Consider the following 24,209-nt stretch of genomic DNA (forward strand, 5'->3'; position numbering starts at 1 on the left):
CACGTCTGTTTTCCGTGCCCCCCTGCTCTTTCCGAGCCCTCTGTGGAGTGAGCCCCCCGCCTGCCCCAGCGCTGTCCCCAGGGACAGGATGCAGGCAGAACCTCGATGACCGCACCCCTGTGAGTGTCCCGTCCACATGGGTGGCCCCATGCTAGGTCCTTCTGTCACCTTCAGTAGTTCGGAGACAAGGGAAGCAACGGAAAATGCTTTCCTGGTACCCACACAGGGTCCCTAAATAGACTACAATGTGGGCTTCTATACTGCTGAAGAAACATGCGTTTGAGTGCTTCGTTTTTCTTTTAAAGTATCTTCCTTCCCTCAGACCAAGCTCTCCTGGGTCTTTCCACTGCTTCTGAGGCCGAGGCCACCTGGCCCCCAGGACAGCACGGTGACCCCGTGTTTCCTGCCCCCCACCCCGGCGTGTCCTCTCTTCTGAGGACCGGTCTCCAGGCTACGGGGCATAGCCCCAGCCCCCCGTGGGAAAGGGGCTCAGGAGGGAAACCGGGATACCTGGAGCAGGTCGCTGAGGTCGAGGAGCATGTCTGTGGTGGGAGTCAAGGAACATCTGCACCCGAGCCCCCGGGCTCCAGGACCAACCGCTTCCCGGGGCGCAGACCCAGCCCCCAGCCACAGCACCTCGTTGCGAATCCAAGCTCGGTGCTGGTCTCCCTGGACGGGTGAGGGGCCGGCGGCAGGTGGACCAGAGCCTGGGAACCACACCCCGGGGCCAGTGAAGTCGCCCTCTGCAGAGCACCCCTGCCCCCGTGGACACAGCCCAGGAGCCCAGGACACTCACTCCATCCCTCGGGTGGCTACTGAGAGCCTGCCAGGCGCGGCATGGGGCCACGACACGTGGCTCCCGGGGGACAGACACGTAGCTCGTCACCTCTGGCGCCTGGCGGCACCGCCGCGGTGCTGGGGTTTGAGGGGACAGCTGTGGGGACTCTGGCATGGGACCCGTCCTCACTCTTCAGCAGACGATTCAACACTAACCAGATCATGTCCTCCGTGACCCGGAACCCAGATGGACACACACACAACACAGGACACCAGCTGCCGAGGAAGGCACCCGGTCAAGTGCGCTGCAATGTCCCAGCGCTCACGGGTCTGCCGCGGCTTTGAGACGGTAACGGAGAGAGAGCAGAGCCAGACCACGTGCCGGGAGGGAGACCCCAGGCCCACGCACAGAGGAAGCAAGAGGCCCCCGATGCCACAGCCCCACGAGGTCCCGGACACCCACCACCACCTCCCAGGGCCTGGACTGAGGGGCAGGCTTGCTTCTCGCTGTCTCTGAAGGCACGCCCTCGGGCGGCAGGGTCACCACCACATGACAGGGCGCCAGTACAGACTGGCCTTGGGAGGGTGCTGGGACCACGTGCAGAGAGAAGAGCCAGCTGGGGAGTCTCGGGAGTCGTCCCACAGGAGCGGGCGGGAACCCACGGTGTCGGACACATGTGCAAAACGCAGCAAGCCAGGAGGCAGAGCTCCAGGGACGGTCGACGTGTCGGGGCTACGGGGGGTCAGGGCGGGGTGGGGCCCAGGGATGGAGAGAGGAGTACAGGGGACCCTCGGGGCAGCGAGGCCTCCCCATGATGTCACGGGCACGGGTGGGACAGGACAGGCAGGCGCCCCGTGGGCCGGGACGCGGAGTGCGTGGGGTCCGGGGATGTGGGGGAGGCCGCGCCGGACTTGCCTCTAACCTGGACCTGCTCTAAAACACGAAGTCTGTTCTGGCGATTATCACAAAATAAAGTCCAAGTAACAGCTGAAAGTCTCGAACAGACACTTGGAGGAGAAGCACAGAGCTCACGAGCACGTGAGAACAACTCCCCTTCGTGAGCTACCCTGGAAACGCAGACAAAACGCCCCCCACAGCTCCCAACGCTGCCAGGGGCAGGGGCCACCCTAACCCATGCACCTGCTGGCTGGGCCCCATGGAACGGAGGCCACAGCTTCCGGTCACACTGACCACACACCTGCCTCTGACCAGCGACTCCATACCCAGGGACGTACCCTCGGACATGCAGGCTGCGTCCACACACGAGCCTCACACAAACAGTCAAAAGGCAAGCCTGCAGCTCCCTGCAGCTCCACAGACTGTGGAGCTGGACGGACCTGTGGACACAACCGGAGTGCAGCGATGGACAGACTCACGGAGAAGGACAGACCCACAGAGACAGACCATAGAGATGGATGGACCTACGGAGACGGACAGACCGCAGAGACGGACGGACCTGCAGATACGGACGGACCCATGGAGATGTATGGAGCCGCGGAGACGTATGGACCGTGGAGACAGATGGACCGCGGAGACGGACACATCGCGGAGACGGACAGACCCGTGGAGACGGACAGATCGCGGAGACAGACGGGCCCGCGGAGACGGACGGACCGCAGAGACGGACACATCGCGGAGACGGACAGACCCGTGGAGACGGACACATCGCAGAGACGGATGGACCGCGGAGACGGATGGGCCCGCGGAGACGGACGGACCCGCGGAGACGGACACATCGCGGAGACGGACGGACCACGGAGACGGACAGACCCACGGAGACGGACAGATCGCGGAGACGGACGGACCCGCGGAGACGGATGGGCCCGCGGAGACGGATGGGCTGTGGAGACGGATGGACCCACGGAGACGGACGGACCACGGAGACGGACAGACCCGCGGAGACAGATGGACCATGGAGACAGAGGGACCGTGGAGACGGACGGACCTGCGGAGATGGATGGACCGTGGAGACAGAGGGACCGCGGAGATGGATGGACCGCGGAGACGGACGGACCCGCGGAGACGGATGGACCGTGGAGACAGAGGGACCGCGGAAACGGATGGACCCGCGGAGACGGATGGACCGTGGAGACAGAGGGACCGCGTAAACGGATGGACCCGCGGAGATGGACCCGCGGAGACGGATGGACCGTGGAGACGGACGGACCCGCGGAGACGGATGGACCGCGGAGAAGGACGAACCACGGGCTGTGGCTGTTTCCCAGGCGACACGGCGAGGGCCCCCGGTGCCGTGGGCTCTACCGGGTCCACTGTGCGGCATGTGCGCTTCATCTCCATAAAGCCATCGCCCGGAAAAGAAAGTCCTAAAGCTGGCGGTGTCCGCCGTGGCAGCAGGGACGAGGACTGTCAACACGCAGGGTCTGCCGCCACGTGGACAAGATGAGGCTGTGCAGAGCAGACACAACAGGCCCAAGGCCCGCGAGCTGCCGTCCGTGCGGCCGAAGGAGAGTCCGCAGTCGTGACCCTCGCACAAGGACAGAGCTGCAGGCCCAGCGGTCTAAGGAGAAACCGTGCCAACGGCCTCCGAGCCCGCGGGTGCCACGTCGCCTTGACAAGGATGAGACAGGAGCACGGGTGGCCACACAGGCCCCCGCGACACCGGCAGCACCTGCAGAGGGGCCGCAGCACGGCCACGGCTGCTTCAGCATCTGAAGGTCAGTGCGGTTCACCGCAGCAGCAGAAGCAACGGACCCGCACGGCCGCCAAGACGCCGAGACTCACGCCCGTCCTGACAAGAGCCCTCGGCAGCAGGACAGAGGACACGTGCTCTGGCCGATGAAGGGTGCCTGCTGCTGCCCGTGGCCTTGCACACCGGGCGTGGACAGCGCCGTCCCCGGCACACAGCACGCAGCCGCATGGGCGTGCGGTCGGGCACGGAGAGCGGTGACGGGCGCGCAGGCGGGAAGGGATGCACGACAGCGGGCTGCGCACAATCGCCAAGCAAACGGAAGACCCCGACAGAGGGCAGGACTGACAACAAACTCTCGTCCACTGGACGTGACATCAACATGGGAAACCGGACCGCGCTTGTGTGCGCCACCGAGAGGCCGTCTGCGCTCATGCGTGCGCTCGCTGGGGAACTGAGCCGACCCGGCCGTCAGAGGCCCCGCGTCAGCAGCACCACAGCGTCGCCGCGAGCAGGGGGCACCCGGAGGAAGCCGCGGTCGTCACTGACGGGAGGACTCAGCGTGACTCACAGCAATGTCACTTTCAATCCTCCACAAACAGGTCCATAAACCCAATCCAAACATCCCGCCGGGTTTCTCCGAGGAATCGACAACTGGGTTCAAAAGCGTCCCGAGGAGAACAGAGCCAAGGACAGCAGACACCCGAGGAGGGGGCACCTGGGACGGCAGCAAAGTCCACCCCTCGGAAACCCCAAATTCCAAAGGGACCTGTAAAACTGAAAGCTTCTGGAAGGGACCCCACAAGAGCGTTTCCACGACCAGGGCAGGAAAACAAGAGCACACGTGAGCCGTAAAGACCGGACGTGAAGGTGGCCCTCAGCTGGCGTTCGGCCCACCGTGATGGCCACAGCTGGCAGGGAGGCTACTCGCCTCACAGACACCTGGCCCAGAGCTCGACCCCAGACACAGCCACGCACACCGGTCAGGGCATGACGGACACGCTGGCCAGCAGCCCCAGTTGGCCGACACATCAGTGCGTGGTCTTTGAATCTGCACCTTCCTGGGGCCCGGTGACACGGGCCAGCCCCGACCTGTGCCAGCCTGGGGCCCGGTGACACGGGCCAGCCCCGACCTGTGCCAGCCTGGGGCCCGGTGACACGGGCCAGCCCCGACCTGTGCCAGCCTGGAGCAGGAGGGCTGCAGGCAGCGGTGTGCCGGGCGCATCTGTCCCTCCCACGCAGGCCCCCGGGGGTGGTGACCGGTCACAGGGGACGGCGGCCTCCCTGCACACGCAGCTTCCAGGCTCAGGCCTCCGGGCAGCTCGGCGCACCCGTGAACGCCACAGGCTCCCGTGGCGGCTGTGGCAGCGAGAACCCTCCCGCGGGTGCACGTGGGCCCGCCTGGCAACAACAGGGCTGTGTGGCTGTCCCCTGATGCCTCTGACCAGGGACAGCGGGCTAGACAGCAAGACCCTTCTGGGCCCGGCTCCTGTCCAGCCGCTCCTTCGGGTGACAGAGACAGGGTTGCTGTGGGCGCCGTGGCCCAGTGTGTCTGAGGACACTTCTTAGCAGGCCGAGGGGGAACTCTGCGTAGTAAGAAAGAGCCCCCACAGGGACCATGCCCTCTTGCTCCCGCGGCAGCGCACAAGGCACAGCACCGCTCCTCCGTGGCCAGCGAGCTGGGCGGCTTGTCTACACCAACTTCTCCCACGGAGCATCCGCTCTGAGCCCCCACGCTCCAGCCAGATCCCAGAGCCTGGCCTGCACACCGTGCCCAGCTCCACGCCACTCCTGGGAACTCGGGCAGCGCCAGCCCACCCTCGAGCTCCGTGCACCCGCTCAGGGACATCGGCACCACACACGGGTTTTGGGGGAAACAGCACAACAGAGGCAAGGCAGGTGCATCCGGGCGGCAGCAGCGTCTGGTGGACTGCGGTGACAGGAACCCGAAGGCCACGCCTGCTTCAGCATTCACCTGCGTCAGGAACTTCGTGCTCGAATCCTAGCTTTCCAAACATTTTAATGAAAGATCCTCGTATGGAGGACTGGCCAACCGGAAGGGCAGCCAACACGTCTAGCCACACACCCTGCCACCAGGACCCTTCCAGTGGCCCACACGGACCTACGGGAGCCACGGCCAGTGAGGACAGCCTGTGAGGGGGCAGACGCCGTGAGAGGCACCCAGAGGGTGGCTGTGGCCCCAGAGCAGCATGGACATCGAGCCCCCAGAACAGGACGCCACCAAGAGGCAGCGTTCAGAGGACACAGAGCTCCTCCAGATGCAAGCGCGGGAGCAGGGATGAAGACGTGGTGGGAGACAGACCCTTCCACAGCAAAAGGGAAGTGGGAGAAAGTACACACGAGAAGGCAGCTGGTGGGCTGCACTGTGAGCCAGAGTGATGCCAAGGGAGGAAACAAGAGCAGCTTGAGAGGCCGTGGCGGGGATTCTGTGTCCACAGCTTGGAGAGCCTCCGGGGAACGGCACCGTCACCACGGACGCAGGGCCAAGCGTCAGGGTGCCCAGCTGCTCGACAAAGGACTGTGGGCACCGCTGTCCACATCCTGGAGACCAGTGCAGCCTGCGGTCCACCGGCCCAGCCCCGAGAGCACAGGCGGAAGGGAGACCACCTGCAGGAAACCACTGGAGCCGTGTGATGCAGAACAAGGACATGGGGCCAGGAGCAGGGTTCCCGTGTCACAGAGGTGAACGGAACCCAAAGGACGGCAGAAAACAGAGCAGGTGCAGATGGAGAGCAGCCCGGGCGAGGGGCAAGAAAGCCCCAAAGGCTCTCCCAGGGGGGCGCACGGGACGGCCTGCCAGACCCGTGCAAGAGGGCCGACAGCCCAACCACAAAGGTGGACCAGACCCGTCCTCTCCAAGAAGGGCCGGCGGACGGTAGGGGGCAGGAGGACGGCAGGACAGCCTCAGGCAGAGCGCGTCCTGCCCTCCCCAGTGGCCACGGGGGCCGCGTGCCCGGCTGCCCAGCTCCCAGCTGGTGAGAGGCCACGGCATCCATCGCGACAGCCCGTCCCCAGGGCCAGAAGGGAACACAGACAGCGGGTCACGGCAGCGGCGGAGCCCAGCGTCGGGGGGACCCGCGCACAGCCGTCCCACACGAGGAGGCCGAGGCAAAGGATACGCGGGGTGCCCTCGGTGCGGCACACCAGGTAGAGGCAGGCCGCGATCACGTGTGCCATCTTGCGGCCGCGGGTCAGGTGCTTGCTCACGGCCATCTTGAAGAAGTTGAAGGCTGTGTCCAGGCAGTGCTGGTTGAGCTGCAGCTGGCTCCCCAGGTGGTGGATCTGGCGTCTCCCTACGACACAACACGAGACGTTACCACCGGCCCCCGGCACCAGAGACGCACGCCGGCCCGCCCCCTTCTGCGGCGTCGGGTCCACTTCTCGTGGGGCCCAGGCCTCGTGCGCGGGCTCCGGGGCCCACGGCTTGCACTCCTCTCCTCACCCCGGCGGCTCCGGGGCCGGCAGAGGGCCGCGTGTTGGCCAGCCGGGAGCCACTCCTCGCCGCTGAGTATCGCCACGTGCTCCACACAGACGTGGCCTCTTGACAGGGACAGAAGACACGGCCGGACGGCCACGGCCCCACAGCTGAGTGCCTGCCTCCTGCTCCGGCACCCGGGAGCCTGGGTAGTGGCCCCAGCCCTCCCCGCAGGGCCCTGCGTGCACTCCCCACTCCCAGCTACCACACCGGACCCCGGCGTACAGACCCCACCGCAGCCGGCACCCTTGCGCTCCCCAGATCCATGCTCTCTGGACAAAGGCCCCCCGAGCTGGGCCAGGGAGAGCAGCCAAGGACTCACGTCACCCACAGAAGGCTAGTGCCGTCTGACAAGGACAGCAGGCTGGCGAGGCGGTGGCTGTGCGCGTTCTCAGCTCCCACGGCCCGGCCTGCCCGCCCCACACACACGGCAAATGATGCCCGCCAGCCACGGGTGGGCACCCGGGGAGCCAGCGCCCCAAGGGACCGGCAGCCGGGTGACTGCATGGCCAGCACCCCTCCCGGCAGAGCACCCTGTCCAGCCTGGAGCCCTCCAGTCGGCTGAACCGACACGGGCGGGGGTCACCGTCCCTACAGCCACGGCCCTGACTGGACAGGAAGGGGCCTAGCACGCGCTCCCCACTGGCCTGGGAGTTCTTGGAACAAAGGGGAGCTCCCTGGTGGCCTGGGGGCTCGGAATTACTGCCGTAAGTTCTCTTACACCGTCTTTACTGTGTCTAGTCCACACGCAGTTAAATCTGCCCGCTTCAGGTACAAAACTCAGTATTTTCAGGGGCACCTGGGGGGCTCAGCCGGTTGAGCATCTGCCTTCAGCTCAGGTCATGATCCTGGAGTCCCAGGGTGGAGGCCCGTGTCAGGCTCCCTGCTCGGCAAGAGTCTGCTTCCCCTCTGCTGCTCCCGCTGCTTGTGCGTGCACAGGCCCGCACCCTCTACCTCTAAAACAGAATCCTTAAAAAAGCGGATTTTGCATATTCACCACAATTCAGACTATTTCATCGCCCAAAAGAGACCCCGTTCCTGTCAGCGGCCCCCCCGCCCCGCCAGCCACCCCCTCCAGGTGAGAGTGTGCTGTGTGTGGGGTTAGCGGGCCCAGCAGGCAAACTGGAGACGCGGGACGCGGGCACACACTTCGGGGCGTGCAGCGATGTCAATGAGCAGGAATGCCTGCGAGACCGACGGCCGACTAACTAGCCGTAGCTCATTCTCCGGCCCCCTCCTCACACGGAATGCTAAAAGCAAGCACACAGCTGCCTCCGACTCTGGCACTCTGAAAACTAGGCCCGTCTTTCCACTCGAGCCCGCGGCTGAACGGCATCCTCCAGGCCCGCGGCAACAGCGAGTGCAGCACAATGAGCGCAGAGCAGGGCCAGGGCCGGGAAAGTGCCCCAGGAACACTCAGAAGATGGGTCTCGGGCAGAACCGCTCGAGTCTCAGGCCCTCTGTCCACAGGACACCCCCCCCCAACACCCCAGACCAGGAGGACCTTTGTGACACCTGCCGGGCCCCACGGTCAGGCCAGTGCAGCGGACACCACGGTGCCCCGGCAAGGCCACGCGTCACAGCGACTCCCATGACCGGCTCCGGGGGCACCTGCGACAGAAGCCTGTTTGCAGACGTGAGAGGGGACACCGAGAATCGGCGACTTCATGGGAAAAGGCAACAAAAGGCAGATAAACTCCAGGCTTCACAAGCTGCCGGTAACAGAAAACGCTTTCAAAGCCCAAGTCGCCCTCCAGAGTATCAGAAAAGATGCCGCTGCACAGAAACGTATCAAGAGCGGGGCGCCTGGGGGGCTCAGGCGTGGAGCGTCTGCCTTCAGCTCAGGTCACGGTCCCGGGGTCCTGGGATCAAGCCCCACGTCGGGCTCTCTGCTCAGTGGGGAGCCTGCTTCTCCCTCTGCCTCTGTGATCTCTCTTCCTCTCGCTCTCTCTTAAATAAATAAATAAAAATGTTTTTTAAAAATTGCTCTAAAAAAATAAACAATAAGATAAAACTCAAAATTAGGGGCTTCTTGGTGGCTCCATCCACGGAGTGTCCGACTCCTGACCTCAGCATGGTGAGTTCAAGCCCCGCGTTGGGTGTGGGCCTCCTTCAAAACAAAACAAAACTCAAAACAAGCAAAGAGCCGAGCAGACCCAGATAAAGACCTTGCCGCTGGGCTCGGGGCGAGGAGGAGCGGCGGCCGGCGGGGGCCACAGGGAGGCCCGCTGCTGCCTCAGAGGCCGGTCCATGCAGCCGCGGCACAGGCTCCTGCAGGGGGTTACCAGAAAGAACAAGGACACAGCACAAGGACAGCAGGAGGCCACAGGGAGGAACCCCAGTCCTGCGGAGCAAGGACTCGACTCGCACACAGAACTGAGGCAGGGACACGGGCGCGAGCACTGTGGGGCAGAGGGAAGGTGGACGGCGAGGCCACGGGGGCAGCGCCGCACTCGGGGGAGAAGCGTGACCCACCTCCCCCGGTTCTGCCCGTCGTGGTGCAGCCCCAGCCGCCTGTCTCAGGGACCGGTCTCTAGGGAGCACAGCACGGGGAAGGGAAGGACGCGGCAGCACGCAAGGCTGGGTGGCCAGGGCCAAGGCACGGGAGCCCCGTACACCCTGACGTGGGGCAAAGACAAGGGAGCGCCCCAAATCCATGGCCAGGCCTGCTCGAATGGGCCCAGGGAGAAACGGTTGAGGTTGAGGACGGGAGGAGGCTGAGGACGGCGAGGCGGCTCACAGCCCCTGGGACAGCAGCTACCTGACAGCCGGGCCGTGGGGGACATCTGCGCTGGGGACACTGGTCGAGGGCGCGCTCCGGGGCCGGCTCGGCAGCTCCACTGGGAGACCAGAAGTCGTTTAAAACCAAGCGTGAAGGGACGCCTGGGTGGCTCAGTTGGTTAAGCGGCTGCCTTCGCTCAGGTCATGATCCCAGCATCCTGGGATCGAGTCACACGTCGGGCTCCTTGCTGGGCAGGGAGCCTGCTTCTCCCTCTGCCTGCCTCTGCCTGCCTCTCTGCCTGCCTGTGGGCGCTCTCACTCCTCTCTCTCTCTGACAAGTAAATAAATAAATAAATAAATAAAAATATTTTAAAAACCAAACGTGAAAAGGGGAAAACGAAAAGGAGAAAGCATTGTCTCTGAGCTTGAGGGTCCCGGCTGAGCAGAGCCCGCGGCAGTCCACGCTGTCCTCGCAAACACCCCCACGAGGAGGCCTGACATGGTAGACAGATCTTCCAAGTCAAGAAGCTGAAGAGGAACAGGGAGCCGGAAACGTCGCAGGGAAGGAATGAGGGAGAGAGGACTCCAATCAGGTAGGAAGCAAACAGGACAGAAGGCCACGAGCAGACGCTCTGCCAAGGCGAACACAGCTGCCAGCCTGATCGATCCCCAGCGAGACCGCTGGAGGGGAACGGGGGCACAGATCACACGGTCGGGAGTGGAGAAGGCCATCCTCCCGAGTCAGGAGGCCCCGGAGCCCAGGGACAGGGTCTTACCAGCGACCCCAACAACAGCCTGCGTCTGAAAAGGATGTCTTGCCAGACCCGACCAGAGGGAAGGGAAAAACGAAGTGGTCCCACTAAAACCTATGAAAAGGCGTCACATCCGAGAAGCTCCACCTTCCACCTTCGGACAGAAAACTGAAGGCCCAGATGAAGGCCCAGACGGCTTCGTGTTCTCCCCCACGTCCAGGAGGACGCTGGGGCCCTTACAGACAGCAGACAGGGCACCCCGTGGCCCTAGGGGGCTTGTCCCAGAAGCAAGAGGGGAGCCTAACGTTCACAGAATCGGGGCGATTCACCACAGCAACCAGATAAAAAGGAAGCCCATACCACACTTCAACAGACCCACAGGGACATGTGACGAAATGCTAACATCGTGCTTGCGGACAACACGCCAGTGGCCACTGTCACGTCAAGGTCAGGAGCCGGCCAAGAACACACACGGTCACCACCCTGCCCCACGGCACCGGGGAGAGCAGCCACACGCACACGGCAGGAGCACGCACGGAGCCCGGGACGTGAGAGACAGCGTGAAGGTGGGGAAGGGGCAGGAGTGATGGCGGTCACAGGCCGCGGGACGGCCGACGGGGCGGCAGCTACGGGTGACCGCATTTCTAAGAAATGGAGCCACTCTGCACCAGCGGATCCCAACCAAACTCTGGGCAAGTCTCCCTGTGGACAGCCACAGCCGACTGCCACGCTCGGCCACACAAGGGAGCCGGAGAAGCCGAGACCAGGCCGCAGGGGACAGAGCGGAGGGCCTCACGTGGGAGGCCTAGGAGAGCGCGCCAGCCTCAGCACGCGCAGACCCGTGGAGCGCATTACACAGACACCACAGACGCTGCTGTCCCAGCACAGGCTGCCGTCGGCTGTCCCACACGTGGTCACTGGGGACAAATGGACCAGTTCAGCATCCCGTGGAAAGGACAGCCTTGCTGATGGGCGGGACACCTGGACTTCCGCACCGAGAAATGGAAACCTCACCCCAACCTCATGCCACCTGCAGGAGACTGACCCGCGGTCGGTCCCAGCCCTAACTGCGCACCGGAAAACAACAACGGCTCCAGGCGCAAACACGGGAGGTCCTCAGATCTTGGAGGAGACACAATTTCTTAAGTCACAAAACCCGCCAACCGTAAAAAACCAACGTATTTGGACTTCGCTGAAATTCGGACACTTCTATGCCTTCAGAGACAGGAGCGTGAAGAGCCAAGCCATCCGCTGGGGAAAGGACCCACAGTGCGTGAGTTCCAGCAAGACTCGGGCCCGGGATGTGTGCAAACATCCACCAAGCAGGGACAGAATGGCAGCTCGACGTCTCAAAACACGCGCACAAAAGGCACAGCGGGCGGGCACCTCCCAGGAACGGGCTCTCCCCACGGCCCAGGAACCGGCTCTCCCTACGGCCCAGGAACGGGCTCTCCCCACGGCCCAAGCGCACACACGGCAGACGCCAAGGACCGCACCGCCCTGCGCTCACAGGGCCACGGGCGGCAGGCGAACGGCTGAGCCGTGCTCCTGTGAGTCCACTCCCCGGCTGCCCCCACACAGCCCAGGCCCCAGGGCAGAGCAGCGGCCTGGCCTCCGGGAACACGCCCTCCCCGACCAGTGGGGCCCACGTCAGCACGGACGCTCGGCGGGCAGCGCACTGATGGCCAGCGCATCTGGTGCTCCACACTCCCCGTGTACAGAGCAGACAGACACACGGAAAGACCAGAAGTGTCTCCCAAGAAGATGACCCACGGAGTCACGACTCCAAAGACAGACAGGAACTCCAAAGGGCCCAGTTAGGAAAGATGAAGGAGAGACCGACACGGCCTGGCAGTGACCTTCCATGCTGACGGCCCAGGGTCACCAGCTCCTGCCTTCTGCGGGGCACCTGCCGGGCCCTCTGCACGTACCCAGAGCGAGGACAAGGGGCCCGCAGGGTATCCCTCGCTGACCTGCTTGCAAACCACAACCGGAGTCCACCGCCAAAAAAACCAGAGACAGGCCTGGGAAAGGTGTGGGCAGCAGCACCATTCAGGACGGAGCCCAGGACATGGCAAAGCCCCATGAGCATGAACCTCGACCAGGGCCTACGCTATCAGGCAGCTCACTTCCCAGCTCTCCTGCTCCCTACCAGCGGCAAGCAGCACCCAACACACCTATGGCAACAGGAGCTCCAGAAGTTCTGTTCCCAGGCCGCAGGGGGTGCGGCACCCGGCCAGGGCTCCCATGAGCGCCTCTCTGCGGCGGGTCAGCGCACCACGTGCCCACGGGGCAGGAGGGGGACCGGCACCCAGCAGGACGGACGCGGCAGCAGGTACGGAAGGCACAACGTCCTCAGGAGGCGGGAGGAGCCCCAACACATGAGAGACAGTGTGTGCAGGACCTGCGGCGCCGTGCCCGAGAGCTCCACAGGTGACAGGACGGAGATGAAACACTGTCAACCCGCCAGCGCCAAGAGAGGAGGACATCTCGGGGACAGGAGGGCAACACCATGCAGGCTCAACGCCAGGCAAGGACTGCGCCGGCCCCAGCGCCGTTTGGACCGCTCCGGTTGGAAGCAACAGGACAGGGGCTGGACCCGCTGGCCTCCCTGAGCCCCGCAGCCCCGACTCAGGGGCAAAGATGCGATGCTGACCGTGGCAGGAGGGGACGCCCACCCAGGCCAGTGGAGGGGCAGTCAGGCCGTCCTGCAGGCACCAGGCCGCCACCCCCAGCAGGAGCCCCGTGGAAGGGTCTGCAGAGGCCCACAGCGAGGGTCTCAGGCCTGCAGGCTCCCAGGGCGGCAGAGTGCTTCCCCACGGAGCTCGGCGGACGCCCACGGCGCACTCTGCACAGTTGGCTTCACTACTGAGCCAAGAGGTCAGTACCCCTCGCGGGACGGACTGCTTCTGCGGTCTTCCCACCACGTATGTGGGCACCGAGGCCGCTCTTACGACGGTGCGGGCTCGGGCGCACGTGCGAGCCCGGTGGACACAGCGCGCCAGCTTGTAGGAGCAGACGCTCTGCACTGGGGAACGTCCTGCACACACAGGAGACCTTCAGGTCCTCCAAGGAGGAAGCGCAAGGTGTGGCCGCACCAGCGGGAAGGAAGTGGGCGGAGCTGGGCCGGCACCCCGGGGTCAAGGGCAGAGCACTCCTTGTGCACCAGAGGGTCGGGCTGCCCACCAGGAACAAGTCTGTGCGTGCCTGGTCAGATGGAAGGAGCACGCTGCGGTCAGACGGAAGCCCGAGCACGCTGCGGGGCCACCGTTACCATGGGGGCCTTGATGTGCCCTCGGGACAGAACAAGCCAAACCGAACTCAGCATCACAAGGAGCCTGGCCTGAGGGACACGTACACGCGTGTGCAGAAAATCCCTTTCACAGGCCCTGGGGACCAGACGCGACCACGTGCTGGGCCGTACGGCAAGCATCCACCGTTTCAAAGGACGGAGGCCCTGCATACGGCGTCACCGCTAACGGGAATGAGCCACGCTAAGAGCGAGCCACACCCGCGAAGGAAGGAGCGCGCGTCGGAGGTGCTGACCACACGACCCGGCCGTGGCCGGAGCCGGTCCCACATGCACAACGGGGGCGGAGGTCGCCGAGTGCGGAGCTTGCCCATTCGCCTTCCCAGCAGGCGGATGTCTCGTGCTGCGGAGACACCGCGCTCCTCACAGACCGAGGGCTGCCGGCACCTGCGGGCGCCATTTTTCCAGCCCCACCTGCTCACGTGTCTCTGGGTCACATGTTGGTAATTCTCCCAACATGTCAAAAACTTTACTCATTGTTTGGGCCATTACGGTCGTCTATGACCCGTGATCTTCGATGTTCCTGTTGTAATGGCTTCTGGCCGCGGCGAACCGCGCCCACGGAAGACCATGAACTTCATCAATGTCGTGTGTGTCCTGATGGCTCCCCCCACCAGCCGTTCCCCCTCCCTCCCGTCTCCTGGGCCTCCCTGGTCCCTGAGACACAACAATGTTGGAATTCGGCCTGTTAGATAAGCCCGCGGTGGTCGCTACGTGGTGTCCAGTGAAGGAAGAGCCGCGTCTCTCGCTTTCCATCAAAGCTGGAAGCGAGTGCGGCGAGGAAGGCACGTGGATGGCGAGAGAGGCGACAGCTTGGCCTCTGACACCAGACAGTGAGCCCGGCCGAGGATGCAAAGGAAAAGTTCTCGAAGGATTAGAAGTGCCCCTCCAGCGAGCACAGGGACAGTAAGAAAGCAAGACGGCCTTCGCGCCGATCGGAGAAAGTCTGAGTGGTCCGGAGGGATCAAACCAGCCACCAGAACATTCCCTCCCGCCAAAGCCTGGTCCAGAGCCAGGCCCCGACTCTTCCGTGCCCTGGAGGCGGAGCGGGGACGAGCCTGCCCAGGCAGAGACGGAGGCGGCACAGGTGGGCTCCGAGGCTGAAGGCCAGCAGCCGCTCCGGGACGGCCCGTGCGAGGGCAGCCCGCCCAGCCGGTGGACAGGCCGAGCACGTTCTCCAGAAGAGCGAGCCATCCGGGGGCATCTAGGACTTCCGCAGCCAGAGAGGCGAGCCCAGTGCCTGTCGTCTAAGCTCCGGAGGCCGGGCTGAGCCTCCTGTTGGCGGCGACGCAGCTGGTGACTTGGAGTGGAAGCCGCGCTCACCTACCCTCCTGGATATCTGGGCCCCCACAGTCCTCCTGCCTCTGCTCTGCCTGCGCTCCATGAGCGGAACCACAAAGCCCCGATGACACGGTTTACTGAGTATTTCCAGCCCGCTGTTGAGACCTGCTGCTCCGAAAGCAAGAGATCTCCTGCCGGAACTACTGCTCGGGGGCGCCTGGGTGGCTCAGTCGGTTAAGTGTCTGCCTTCGGCTCAGGTCATGATCCCAGGGTCCTGGGATGGAGCCCCACTACCTGCTCAGCGGGATCTGCTTCTCCCTCTCCCTCTGCTGCTCCCCCTGCGTTATGCCTTTTCTCTCAAATAAGTAAATAAAATCTTTAAAAAAGTCCAACAGACATTAGTGCTCACTGCAGGGCACCTGGGCGCCCAAGAGCCTGGACGGAGATGGACGATGAGATGAATGTTGTGTTCACGCCTGCGGCCACGACAGCCAACCGACAGATCGAGGAATCACTTTGATTTTTAAGTCTTATTATCAAGAAATGCCCATCCTAAGGCTGTGGCTGCCATAATAGTGATTCCTCTGACGGATCGGGGCAAAGTCGATGGAAACGTCCAGAAAAGGATTCTCGGTTCCAGATGCCGTCAAGAAGATCCATGACGCATGGGAAGGGTCAGACTGTCCACAGGGGTTCAGAGGAAGTGGATTCCAGCCCTCATGGATGACGCTGAGGGTCCGAGTCTTGAGTGGGGGGAGTCCCTGCCGATGTGGTGGAAACAGCGAGAGAACCAGAGCCAGAAGCGGGGCCAGAAGACGGGACTGAACCGCCACAGTCTCCCGATCAATCTTGAAAGGCGGCGGCGAGGCTTCTTGTGGGCGAGCAGAGAAGCTGCGTTCCTGACCCCGAGACTGCTCCCGGGGAGAGGCCGTGCGGGCGGCTGAGATGACAGGGGACCTAGACTGTCCCGCACGCTGAGTCACGAAGCAGCGGCAGGGCTGGGGAGGACTGACTCCCGTTTTGGAAGAAGTTCTCCTGCGGGTCAGATGCTGTCCAGCAGCGTCGCCTGCTACCGAGAATCGTTCGTGGAAGGAAGAGCTCGTCCGTGCGGCAGACGTCCTTCCTGTCTCGTGTTCAGAAACTGCTGCGGGCACCCCAGCCTCCAGCCCCCACCACCGGTCAGCAGCCGGCGCCGTGGGGGCCGGACCCTGCTCCAGCGAAGACCGGGATGGGCTGGGAGCCCCGACGGCGGTGAGCGTGGTTAGCAAGGAGGGATTTTTAACTGAGGCACGAACACTGACTTCCCAGACGTGATGCTACCGCACATGAGCAGACACAGCAGAGTACAAACTTCCGCACGCGCCGGGAACCCCCAGTCTGTGTGACTCTGCGCCACGATGCTCTACTGCGAGGTCTGTGCGGAAGCTGCGGGGTCTCCGCGGTCCACCCGTGAAGACCACAGAACACAGGGACGCTGCAGCAGGAGGCACTCTGCTGTGCCCCGACATTCCTGACAGCGTCCTCACACAAACATCCAAGAGGGCCTGGCAGAACGCGTCCCTGCCTGAGCTGAGCACAGCTGACGTCCTACTTACTGGTGCGAGCCCGGACACTTTCCCCAGAAGTCAGGAGGAGGACACACTCCTGTTCGACACGCTTCAGAAAGCACTAGCCAGGGTCACTCCAGGCCGCCCACTCCTGCCCTTCCGCCTCGAAACCTGCCCTCCTCCAGGGCACCCGCCATGGGGAATACCGTTCTGCAGGGTCTGCGCTCTGGACTCCTTTCCCAGGTTCACGTGGAAGCCGCCACCCAGCGTTGGGGTTTTGCCAGCACCTAGAAAAACAAATCACACTGATTAGTCAGAACCTGGCAGTAAAGAACCCCACCAGCCGACCCTCACGGCATGGGGCGTTTCTGAAGCAAGGACGCCGTGGGATCAGCATTCGTGGCTGGAGAACTGGCCCCCCCCTCTGCTACTCTTAGCAACTGGCAAACCTCCCCACCCTCAGGCAGGCCAGTACGCGTGTGGCCCTGACCTTGAGCCATGGCAGGGGGGCCACGTCCACCCGCACTCTCTAACCGTGTTCCAGAGCGCACGCTGCTCCATGGCAGCGAGAGAGAGCACAGCTCACCCGCAGACCACAGCACCCCCGCCCCAAGGCCCGCCGCGTGCCCCGCATCAGCCCTCACACAGGAGTCACACCTGCCCGCGGCCGCTGGTCATTGCACCTGTCCCCCCAGGCATAGGACTGTGGGCCTCTGTGGTCCAGAGCCTATGAGCCAGCCGGCCCACAGGAGGCCCTCCTCTACCACCCGTGTGCAGCCCACACGCAGGACGGCAGCCTAGGGGGCCCCGGTCCCAACGAGCGGCCACAGCCAGGCCTGCAGGCACTCTGCCTTGGGTCCTGCACCAACGCCGAGATGCCCCAGCACGGGCCATGCACACCACACCGCGTGGCCCTGGGGCTGGGACTTCTGCCCTTCCACTGTGAGAACAGCCAGGTGGCTGTCGGGACTGCCTGCCAGACCGAAACGTCCCACCGTCGGGTGGCCGAGGAAAGGCAGCAGAGCGGGGAAGCGCTGCCCATCCTACAGGCCAGTGCGCTTGTGAGCAAGGCCCAGGGGCAGATGAGAGGCTTCTGCACTGAGGGGACACCTCACAGCCTCGGCTGCAGGATGTCGGGCCTGCAGGACGGACCAGGACACGTGACAATGAAATGGAAACTCTGACCTGGGAGGACTGGGAACCCAGACTGTGTCCAGGAACAGGCCCCAGGGAAAGCACAGACCCATGTCTGTGCCAGCAGAGACCTCCGGGTCACCATGGGCAGCCAGCGGCACGGACAGAGCAGAGCAAGCATGACGTCCAGCATACCTGGGACCGCGACCAAACCCCAAAGCGGCACCCCCAGACTCCTTAGCACTCTCAGCAAAACACTTCCAAAGTTCAGTCGGCAATGAGAAGAAATGAGACAAGAGAACACGGAAAAGAGCAACAAGTGCGCTTTGCTGGGCCATGGGCTGGGCTGGGCCCGCCAGGAGCAGAGCCGGGAGCCTGCTGCCCGGGGCCCGGCACTCCCACCCCCATGGCAGGGCAGAGGGGCCTTGGGGGGGCAAGACCCCAGCCGGGCAGCGTCCTCAGCTGCCTCCTGCGTGGTTACCATGGTTACCAAGGCCTCAGGACCCTCCCAGTGGCCCGTCCGGTACAGCGTGTGCCCAGGACAGGGTCCCTCGCCACCGGGGATGGGTCTGCTGTCACCGGAGCTCTGGTTTCCACCGCTGCCCCCAGCACAGCACCGCCGCAGACATCCTGTCCTCGAGAAGCTGGTCACACAGGACGGGGAGGGACAGGGACCAGCAGTGTGTTCCCAAGGGCCTAGAGAGGGTCAGGCTGGGCCTGTTGGGGGCTGGAGAGCTGCCGGGCCCAGAGGACATTCAACCACCCGGACGGGCACCAAGGGGCTTCCCAAACCACCAGCAAACCACCTGCCAGCCCCCTGGAGCCCAACCCTGTGCTGCGGGGCTGAGGTCAGGGCTCTGCATCTCCCACCCTCCAGTTTCGGTGATGGTGGCTTCTTCCAACCTGGGGATCGCTACATCTGCAATCATTTCACGCGGGAACCACTGAGGAAGGCCACGCACTCAAAGCACCTGGCCACGGCAGCCACGTCTTGGCCTGTTTGTCTCCAGCACCTCCCCAACTTTTCATTTACGAAGAGAGAAAGATCGCCATGCGCTGTTGTTAACTAAAGTGCGTGCGTGCTTTTAACGAACAGCTGGACACTGCATCAGAAGAAGGGTAACAGGGGCGTCTGGGGGGCTCAGTGGGTTAAGCCTCTGCCTTCGGCTCAGGTCATGATCTCAGGGTCCTGGGATCCAGCCCCGTGTGGGGCTCCCTGCTCTGCGGAGACCCTGCTGCTCCCTCTGCCTCTGCCTCTCCACCTGCTGGTGCTCACACTCTCTCTCTCCCTCTTTCCTCTCACGTAAATACAGCCTTTAGAAAAAGGGAAGAGGGGCGCCTGGGTGGCTCAGTGGGTTGGGGCCTCTGCCTTCGGCTCAGGTCGTAGCCCCAGGGTCCTGGGATCGAGCCCCGCATCGGGCTCTCTGCTCTGCGGGGAGCCTGCTTCCTCCTCTCTCTCTGCCTGCGTCTCTGCCTACTTGTGATATCTCTCTGTCAAATAAATAAAATATTTAAAAAAAAGAAAGAGAAAAAGGGAAGAAAAAGGACACTGAAACGCTGTGAACCCCGCAAGCCCCGCCTGCAGGAACAAGAACGGGGGTGTCTCGCCTGCCCCCGCCCCCCCCACTCCCCGCTCAGGCGCAGAAGGCAGCCAGGCAGACCCCACCGAGATGCTACCTGATGCTATTCGGGATCCCCGCTTTTCCCTCTCCCCCGCGCGCTCTCCCTCTAATAAACAAAATCTTTAAAAAAAGACGAACAAGCGCGGGACTTCACTCTGGTCGAGGACTAAATGCTATCTCCTTCCTCCTCGGAATCTTGCAAAAGCGCCAGAGGTCACCGCCTTCCGCTCTCCCGAGACGTCTACTCGCTGGTCCTGGGCTGTCCTTCCCTGCCTCTCCCGGGGGACCAGCCACCGTGTCCCGCACGGCTCCGTCCCGGGGCGGTCTCCCCACCGCTTAGCACATGGGCCGGTGCACACGCACACGACCGGGGCTGGGTTACAGAAGACCAGATCTGGAATGCGCGCGTGCCTGGTACAAAAAGTGCGTGTTTGGCGAGTCTCACCAGTACGGCAGGAGGCCAGGCGGCTCTGAAACGGGAAGCGGCACAACGCTATGGTCACAACGGCCAAGGCAGGGTGTGCCTGGCCTTCAGATCCCTTCAGGCTGTTCCCGCCACCTCTGAACACACCAGAAATCTTCACTAACGGCGCCTGCAACGAAAGCCCACCAGCGGGGCGGCCGGAGGACGGGACAACTGGGCCAAGACCGCCCCTTGTGGACAGCGGCAGAAGGCCCAATGCCACGCCCCGCGCCACCTGCAGAAGCAGGAACCGAGGGGCCACCGCGAGCCTGGCCACGGTGAGCACGGGGACCAAAGCCAGCAACACCAACACCTCAACACCGGGGAGAGAAGGCCGGGCTGCAGGACCTCAGCACCCCAGAACCACTCCCGTTCACCCACACACTCCAACGACACGGGTGAGCACAGCCTTTAAGAACCCGACTTACAGGGAGGGTCTCTGTCGCTGCCGCGTGAGCCCTTCCCCAGAGGCCCGGGAGGTGGGCTCAGCAGTCCTGGACACGAGCCCCTCGGGGGCTCCCAGAAGACCCCAGACCAGGCCACGGCAGTGCTGCGTCCCGGGACGCCGCCTGGACACGGACACAGGGTGACACGGGGAGCTAAGCGGAGACCCCTTTCCACCCGAAGCAGCGCCCCAAGACCCTGTTCCGAAGGGATTCACACCCTGGCTGTGGAAGCCATACAGCACGGAGCGCGGCGGACGAGAAGCGCGGCCAGTGACATGGTAGGCGGAGCAGCCCTGTCTGGCCTGGGCCCTGAGCGGAGTTCAGCCGACGTCTCCTGACAACAGGCACTTTGGCCAGGACACCACCCTGGCTCGGAGGCCTGTCACAGGCGGCAGGGCAGGGCACGGCCAGGCCGGCGTTGCGGGTCCCCCCGTTCCCTAGGGCAGAGGGACCTTTCGCAGCGAGCGAGGGCGGCCCCGCTCCTGGGAGCCCTCCCCGTCCAGGCTGGGGCTGAAACCTTCCTCACTGTATGGTGGCTGGGGGGGTTCATCAACACAAACGCGTGGCAAATCCACCGCTCCTGCCTGCGACAAGCCCGAGACTGCAGACGCCGTGACCGCAAGCCGAGGTCTGCAGCCGCGAAAAGCCGTGACTATGGAAACCACGGCAAGAGCTCCCGGGGGAGAGAGGGAAGGACCCCAGGGGAGCAGGAACCACAGGCGGCCTGGTGCCGGGGCTCCCTCCGCCGCCAGGCCGCGTCTCCGGGGAGCGGTGCTGACAACTCCGGGGGGAGGCCCACAGCGGGCAGCACCAGCGGCAGAGGGGACAGCCGGGGGAGGGGCTGCTGGCTCCCTGGGGTGGACCCACGGCACAGCACGCTCACACCTACCCTGCTGGGAAGCCGCACGCAGGCCGAGCCCCTCCCCAGGGGAGCAGCGGGACCTGCCTCAGACCCCACTAAGGCCCCAGCCAGGCCGACTTTGCCCACTGACTTGCCACTCTGGCCACGCGGAGCTGCGTGCCGTCCTCACACACCCTCCCTCCTCTCGGCTGGCTGCCCTCCTCACACCCGTGCCCACCGGGTCCCCAGGAGCACTCACGCCACCAGCAGTGGACGCCGGCCTCACACTGGGCTGGTCCAAGAGTATCTTCCAGGGACTTGGGGACCAGAGCTCCTGGGCCCCCGAGGCCAGACCTGGCCCACAATGGGTGCTTGCCGGAAAGAGCCCCGTCGGGAGCCCACAGAGGCAGGGCTTCTGGCCCCATGGCCCTGGCGTCTCATCCACAGAGTCCCAGGTACACCCCTATGCTAACTGTCCATACCCAGTTCTCAAGGAACAGGGAAGAATGCTCAGGAAAGATGCTGACCATGGGCGCCTAGTGAGGGCCCACGGGAGGGACCTTAGGCCTTGAGTGCTGAGAAGCAGGCTCGGCTTCCAGGTGAGGCTGGAGCGGAGGAGGACCGAGAGGGGCCCGCTGGCACGCGCTCGTCTGCCTGGGAGCCGGGGGAACCCACGTCACAGTCGTGAGATCACGGCCCTGAGCGGGTGCGGGGGGACACTGAGCCGCGGCCCCAGGGGCGGCCTCTCCGCCAGCCTGGGGGCTAAGAGCCCACGCAGCATGTGCAGCCCCTCCCTGCGGCCCCCCGGAGAACAAGCCCCGGGACAGAGCTGGGCTGGGCTGGGGAAGCGTCTTCACACCCGTGAAACTGCGCCTTCCCGGGGCACCTGGCTGGGAGCCGGCTTCACGGCACGCGGGCAGGAGCACACTGCTCTGTCCGGCACTCTCTCGGGGGGCCCCTCTCCCCTGCAGCCTGTGTCCCCAGCTGCAGGGAGGAGCCAGTCGACAGGTGCGGGGTGCGCTCAGCACAGCGCCCTTCTACAGGGAACCCTAAGTGTCGACTCCTACAACCGTCTGTCCTTCCTGTTGTCCTCACTCTTTCCGGGACTCGAGGGACAGTCTGACCATGTGTGACAAACCCACGACACAGCGCTGCGCAGCCCTCCGCCCGGCACCCCAGGAAGTCGTCCGGGAAGCGCACGCAGACGCGCGCCCTGCGTCCGAGGTGATGGGCAGAGGGCGGGAGGGAGAAGCCAAGCAGACCCCAAACCGCTCTTTGCCAAGATCAACGGAAGCGGGAAACGTCCCGCAAGACGGACACAGGGAAGAAGAGAGAAGACGGGAAAGGAAGTGTGGGGCCAGAAAAAGGGGCACCACGAGAGACCCCGCAGACCTCAAAGGATGAGGGAAGGGCAGCCACAGCTCTGCAGCTTAGAGCAAATGGACCAAACCGTCCGACCGCCAAGCCGCCCCCAGGGAGACGGTGACCGCGGGTAAACTCAGCCCACACTGTCCAAGACCCGGACTTGCTGCGAACCGTCTGGAAAGAAAACCTCTGGGCCCAGACGCCTCCACCCGTGAACGGCACCAGCGCTGGAGGACGGAAGAACAGCTGCTACCGTCTCGTCCAAACCAGAGGGACGGGAGCGCGTCCCCACCGGTCCCATGAGAGGCGTCACCTCGGTGTCCACACGAGCACCCCAACGAACGCCGGCACAGCGCCGCCCGCGCGACAGCAAGCTCCGGGACCAGGTGGGTTTACCCCGGGGAGAGGCAGGTCCAGCACGGGACGCTCGGGCACCGCGGAGACCGGCTGGCGACCCCGGAACAGCCGCAGCAGCCACTCCACGGCCGCTCGCGGTAACGACTCTCGGCGGACCGGGCGCAGAGCCGGCCTTCCTCGCCTTCAGGGGCGAAAACCTGGGGCCACGCGAGCACCCAGTGGGGCGACACAGCGCGCCTGCCCGAGGCTGGGCGCGAGGCACGCAGGTCGCTGGGCGGCGAGAAGGAGACACGGGCCTCCCTGACAGGCAACGGACGGAGCGAACCGAAGACCCCGAACTCTGGCCCAGGCTCTCCTGGACAAGAGCTTGCGGTCCGCGGCGCAGCCCGGAAGAGGCCGGCAAGGACTCGGGCCGCGGCCGCACACCCGCCCTGCACACCGAGAGCCGCTTCCCCGCCGGCCGGCCCAGGCGCAGCCCAGGGGCGCGGGCACCGAGGGCGCCCCGGGGCCTGCAGCGGCTCCGCCCCTCCCAGCGCCTTCCACAGCCCGCGCTCCGCCCTGGACGGCCCCTGCGCGGACACCAGCACCCCGAGTCCCGGCGGCGGCCGGACTTGGGGCTGCCCGGCTCTTCCTCGCGCGGCCGGAGGTCCGCAGGCCGGACGCCCGCGCCACCCGGAGCCCCGAGCCGCGCCCGCGCGGCGACGCACCGTCCAGCGACACGAACTGGCCCACGGCCGCCGAGCCGCCGCCGCTGCTCTCCACGAACTGCACCTCCGACACGATGATGTTGTCCTCCAGCACCGAGCCGCAGCCGGTGCACACGGCGTCCCCGCGCGCCGCGTCCAGCTCGATGTCGGTGCCGCCGCAGCCGCGACACACGCGGCCCGTCATGACGGCGGCGCCCGGCGGGCCCGTCCGCCCCGGCCCCGGCCCCGGCCCGCGCGTCCGCCCGCCCGACTCTCGCGAGGCCGCCGCCGCCGCCGACCCGCCGATTCGCGGCGGCAGATTCGCCGCGCAGGCCGCGGCCGCGCCGCCCCAAACGGTCGTGCCCGCGCGTCGGGGACGGGCACCGGGGCTGCGGCGCGGCCGCGAGGACTCGAACCCGCCACCTCCGGACGCCGGCGCGGCCGCCGGACCTCGGACCCACGGACCCGCAGGCCTCACGGGCCGCGCGCAGGCGCCAGCGGTGGGCGGGGCCGGGCGGTGGGCGGGGCCTGGGTGAGGAGCGCCGCCGGGGACGGAGAGCGGTGGGCGGGGCCGGGCGGCCGTGGGCGGGGCGGGCGGCCGTGGGCGGGGCCGGGCGGCCGGCGGAGCGCGCTTCCTTCCCCCGAGCCGCAGGCCGCCCTGGAGGCTCGCCCCGGCTCCCGGGCTTCCGCCTGACGGTGGCGTCCCCGCAGGGGCCCGCCGTGGCCGGCACTTAGGGGCGCCACGGGGTTCCCCCGGGCGGAC

General features: G+C 65.1%; 2 protein-coding genes across 4 annotated transcripts in view; both read right to left on the reverse strand.

The window, feature by feature from the left end:
• Positions 1–23,651, reverse strand: part of BRF1 (BRF1 RNA polymerase III transcription initiation factor subunit) — a 46,561-nt gene extending 22,910 nt beyond the window's left edge. For all 3 annotated transcript variants that reach the window (XM_046010416.1, XM_046010415.1, XM_046010418.1), the window contains exons 1-4: positions 23,468–23,651; positions 16,739–16,819; positions 6,566–6,739; positions 511–542 (exon numbers count right to left, since the gene is read on the reverse strand). In XM_046010416.1, coding sequence (XP_045866372.1) covers positions 511–542; positions 6,566–6,739; positions 16,739–16,819; positions 23,468–23,651 — 471 coding nt within the window. The remainder of the gene's footprint in view (positions 1–510; positions 543–6,565; positions 6,740–16,738; positions 16,820–23,467) is intronic.
• LOC123944941 lies at positions 2,785–6,557 on the reverse strand. The gene is made up of 2 exons (XM_046010421.1): positions 4,600–6,557; positions 2,785–4,517 (listed from the first exon to the last, which is right to left on the reverse strand). The coding sequence occupies exons 1-2, from the start codon at positions 5,272–5,274 to the stop codon at positions 4,086–4,088; spliced, it is 1,107 nt and encodes a 368-aa protein (XP_045866377.1). The 5' UTR covers positions 5,275–6,557; the 3' UTR covers positions 2,785–4,085.
• Positions 23,652–24,209: the final 558 nt, after the last annotated feature.

The sequence above is a fragment of the Meles meles genome, chromosome 6 (genome assembly GCF_922984935.1).
Source record: "Meles meles chromosome 6, mMelMel3.1 paternal haplotype, whole genome shotgun sequence".
Taxonomy (NCBI): domain Eukaryota; kingdom Metazoa; phylum Chordata; class Mammalia; order Carnivora; family Mustelidae; genus Meles; species Meles meles.

Coding starts and splice junctions, on each gene's coding strand:
- LOC123944941 (XM_046010421.1), bottom strand. CDS start 5,274: ATGTCCCTGAGCGGGTGCACGGAGCTCGAGGGTGGGCTGGCGCTGCCC. Junction 4,518..4,599: donor CCTGCTCCAGGCTGGCACAG/GTCGGGGCTGGC, acceptor AGGCTGGCACAG/GTCGGGGCTGGCCCGTGTCA.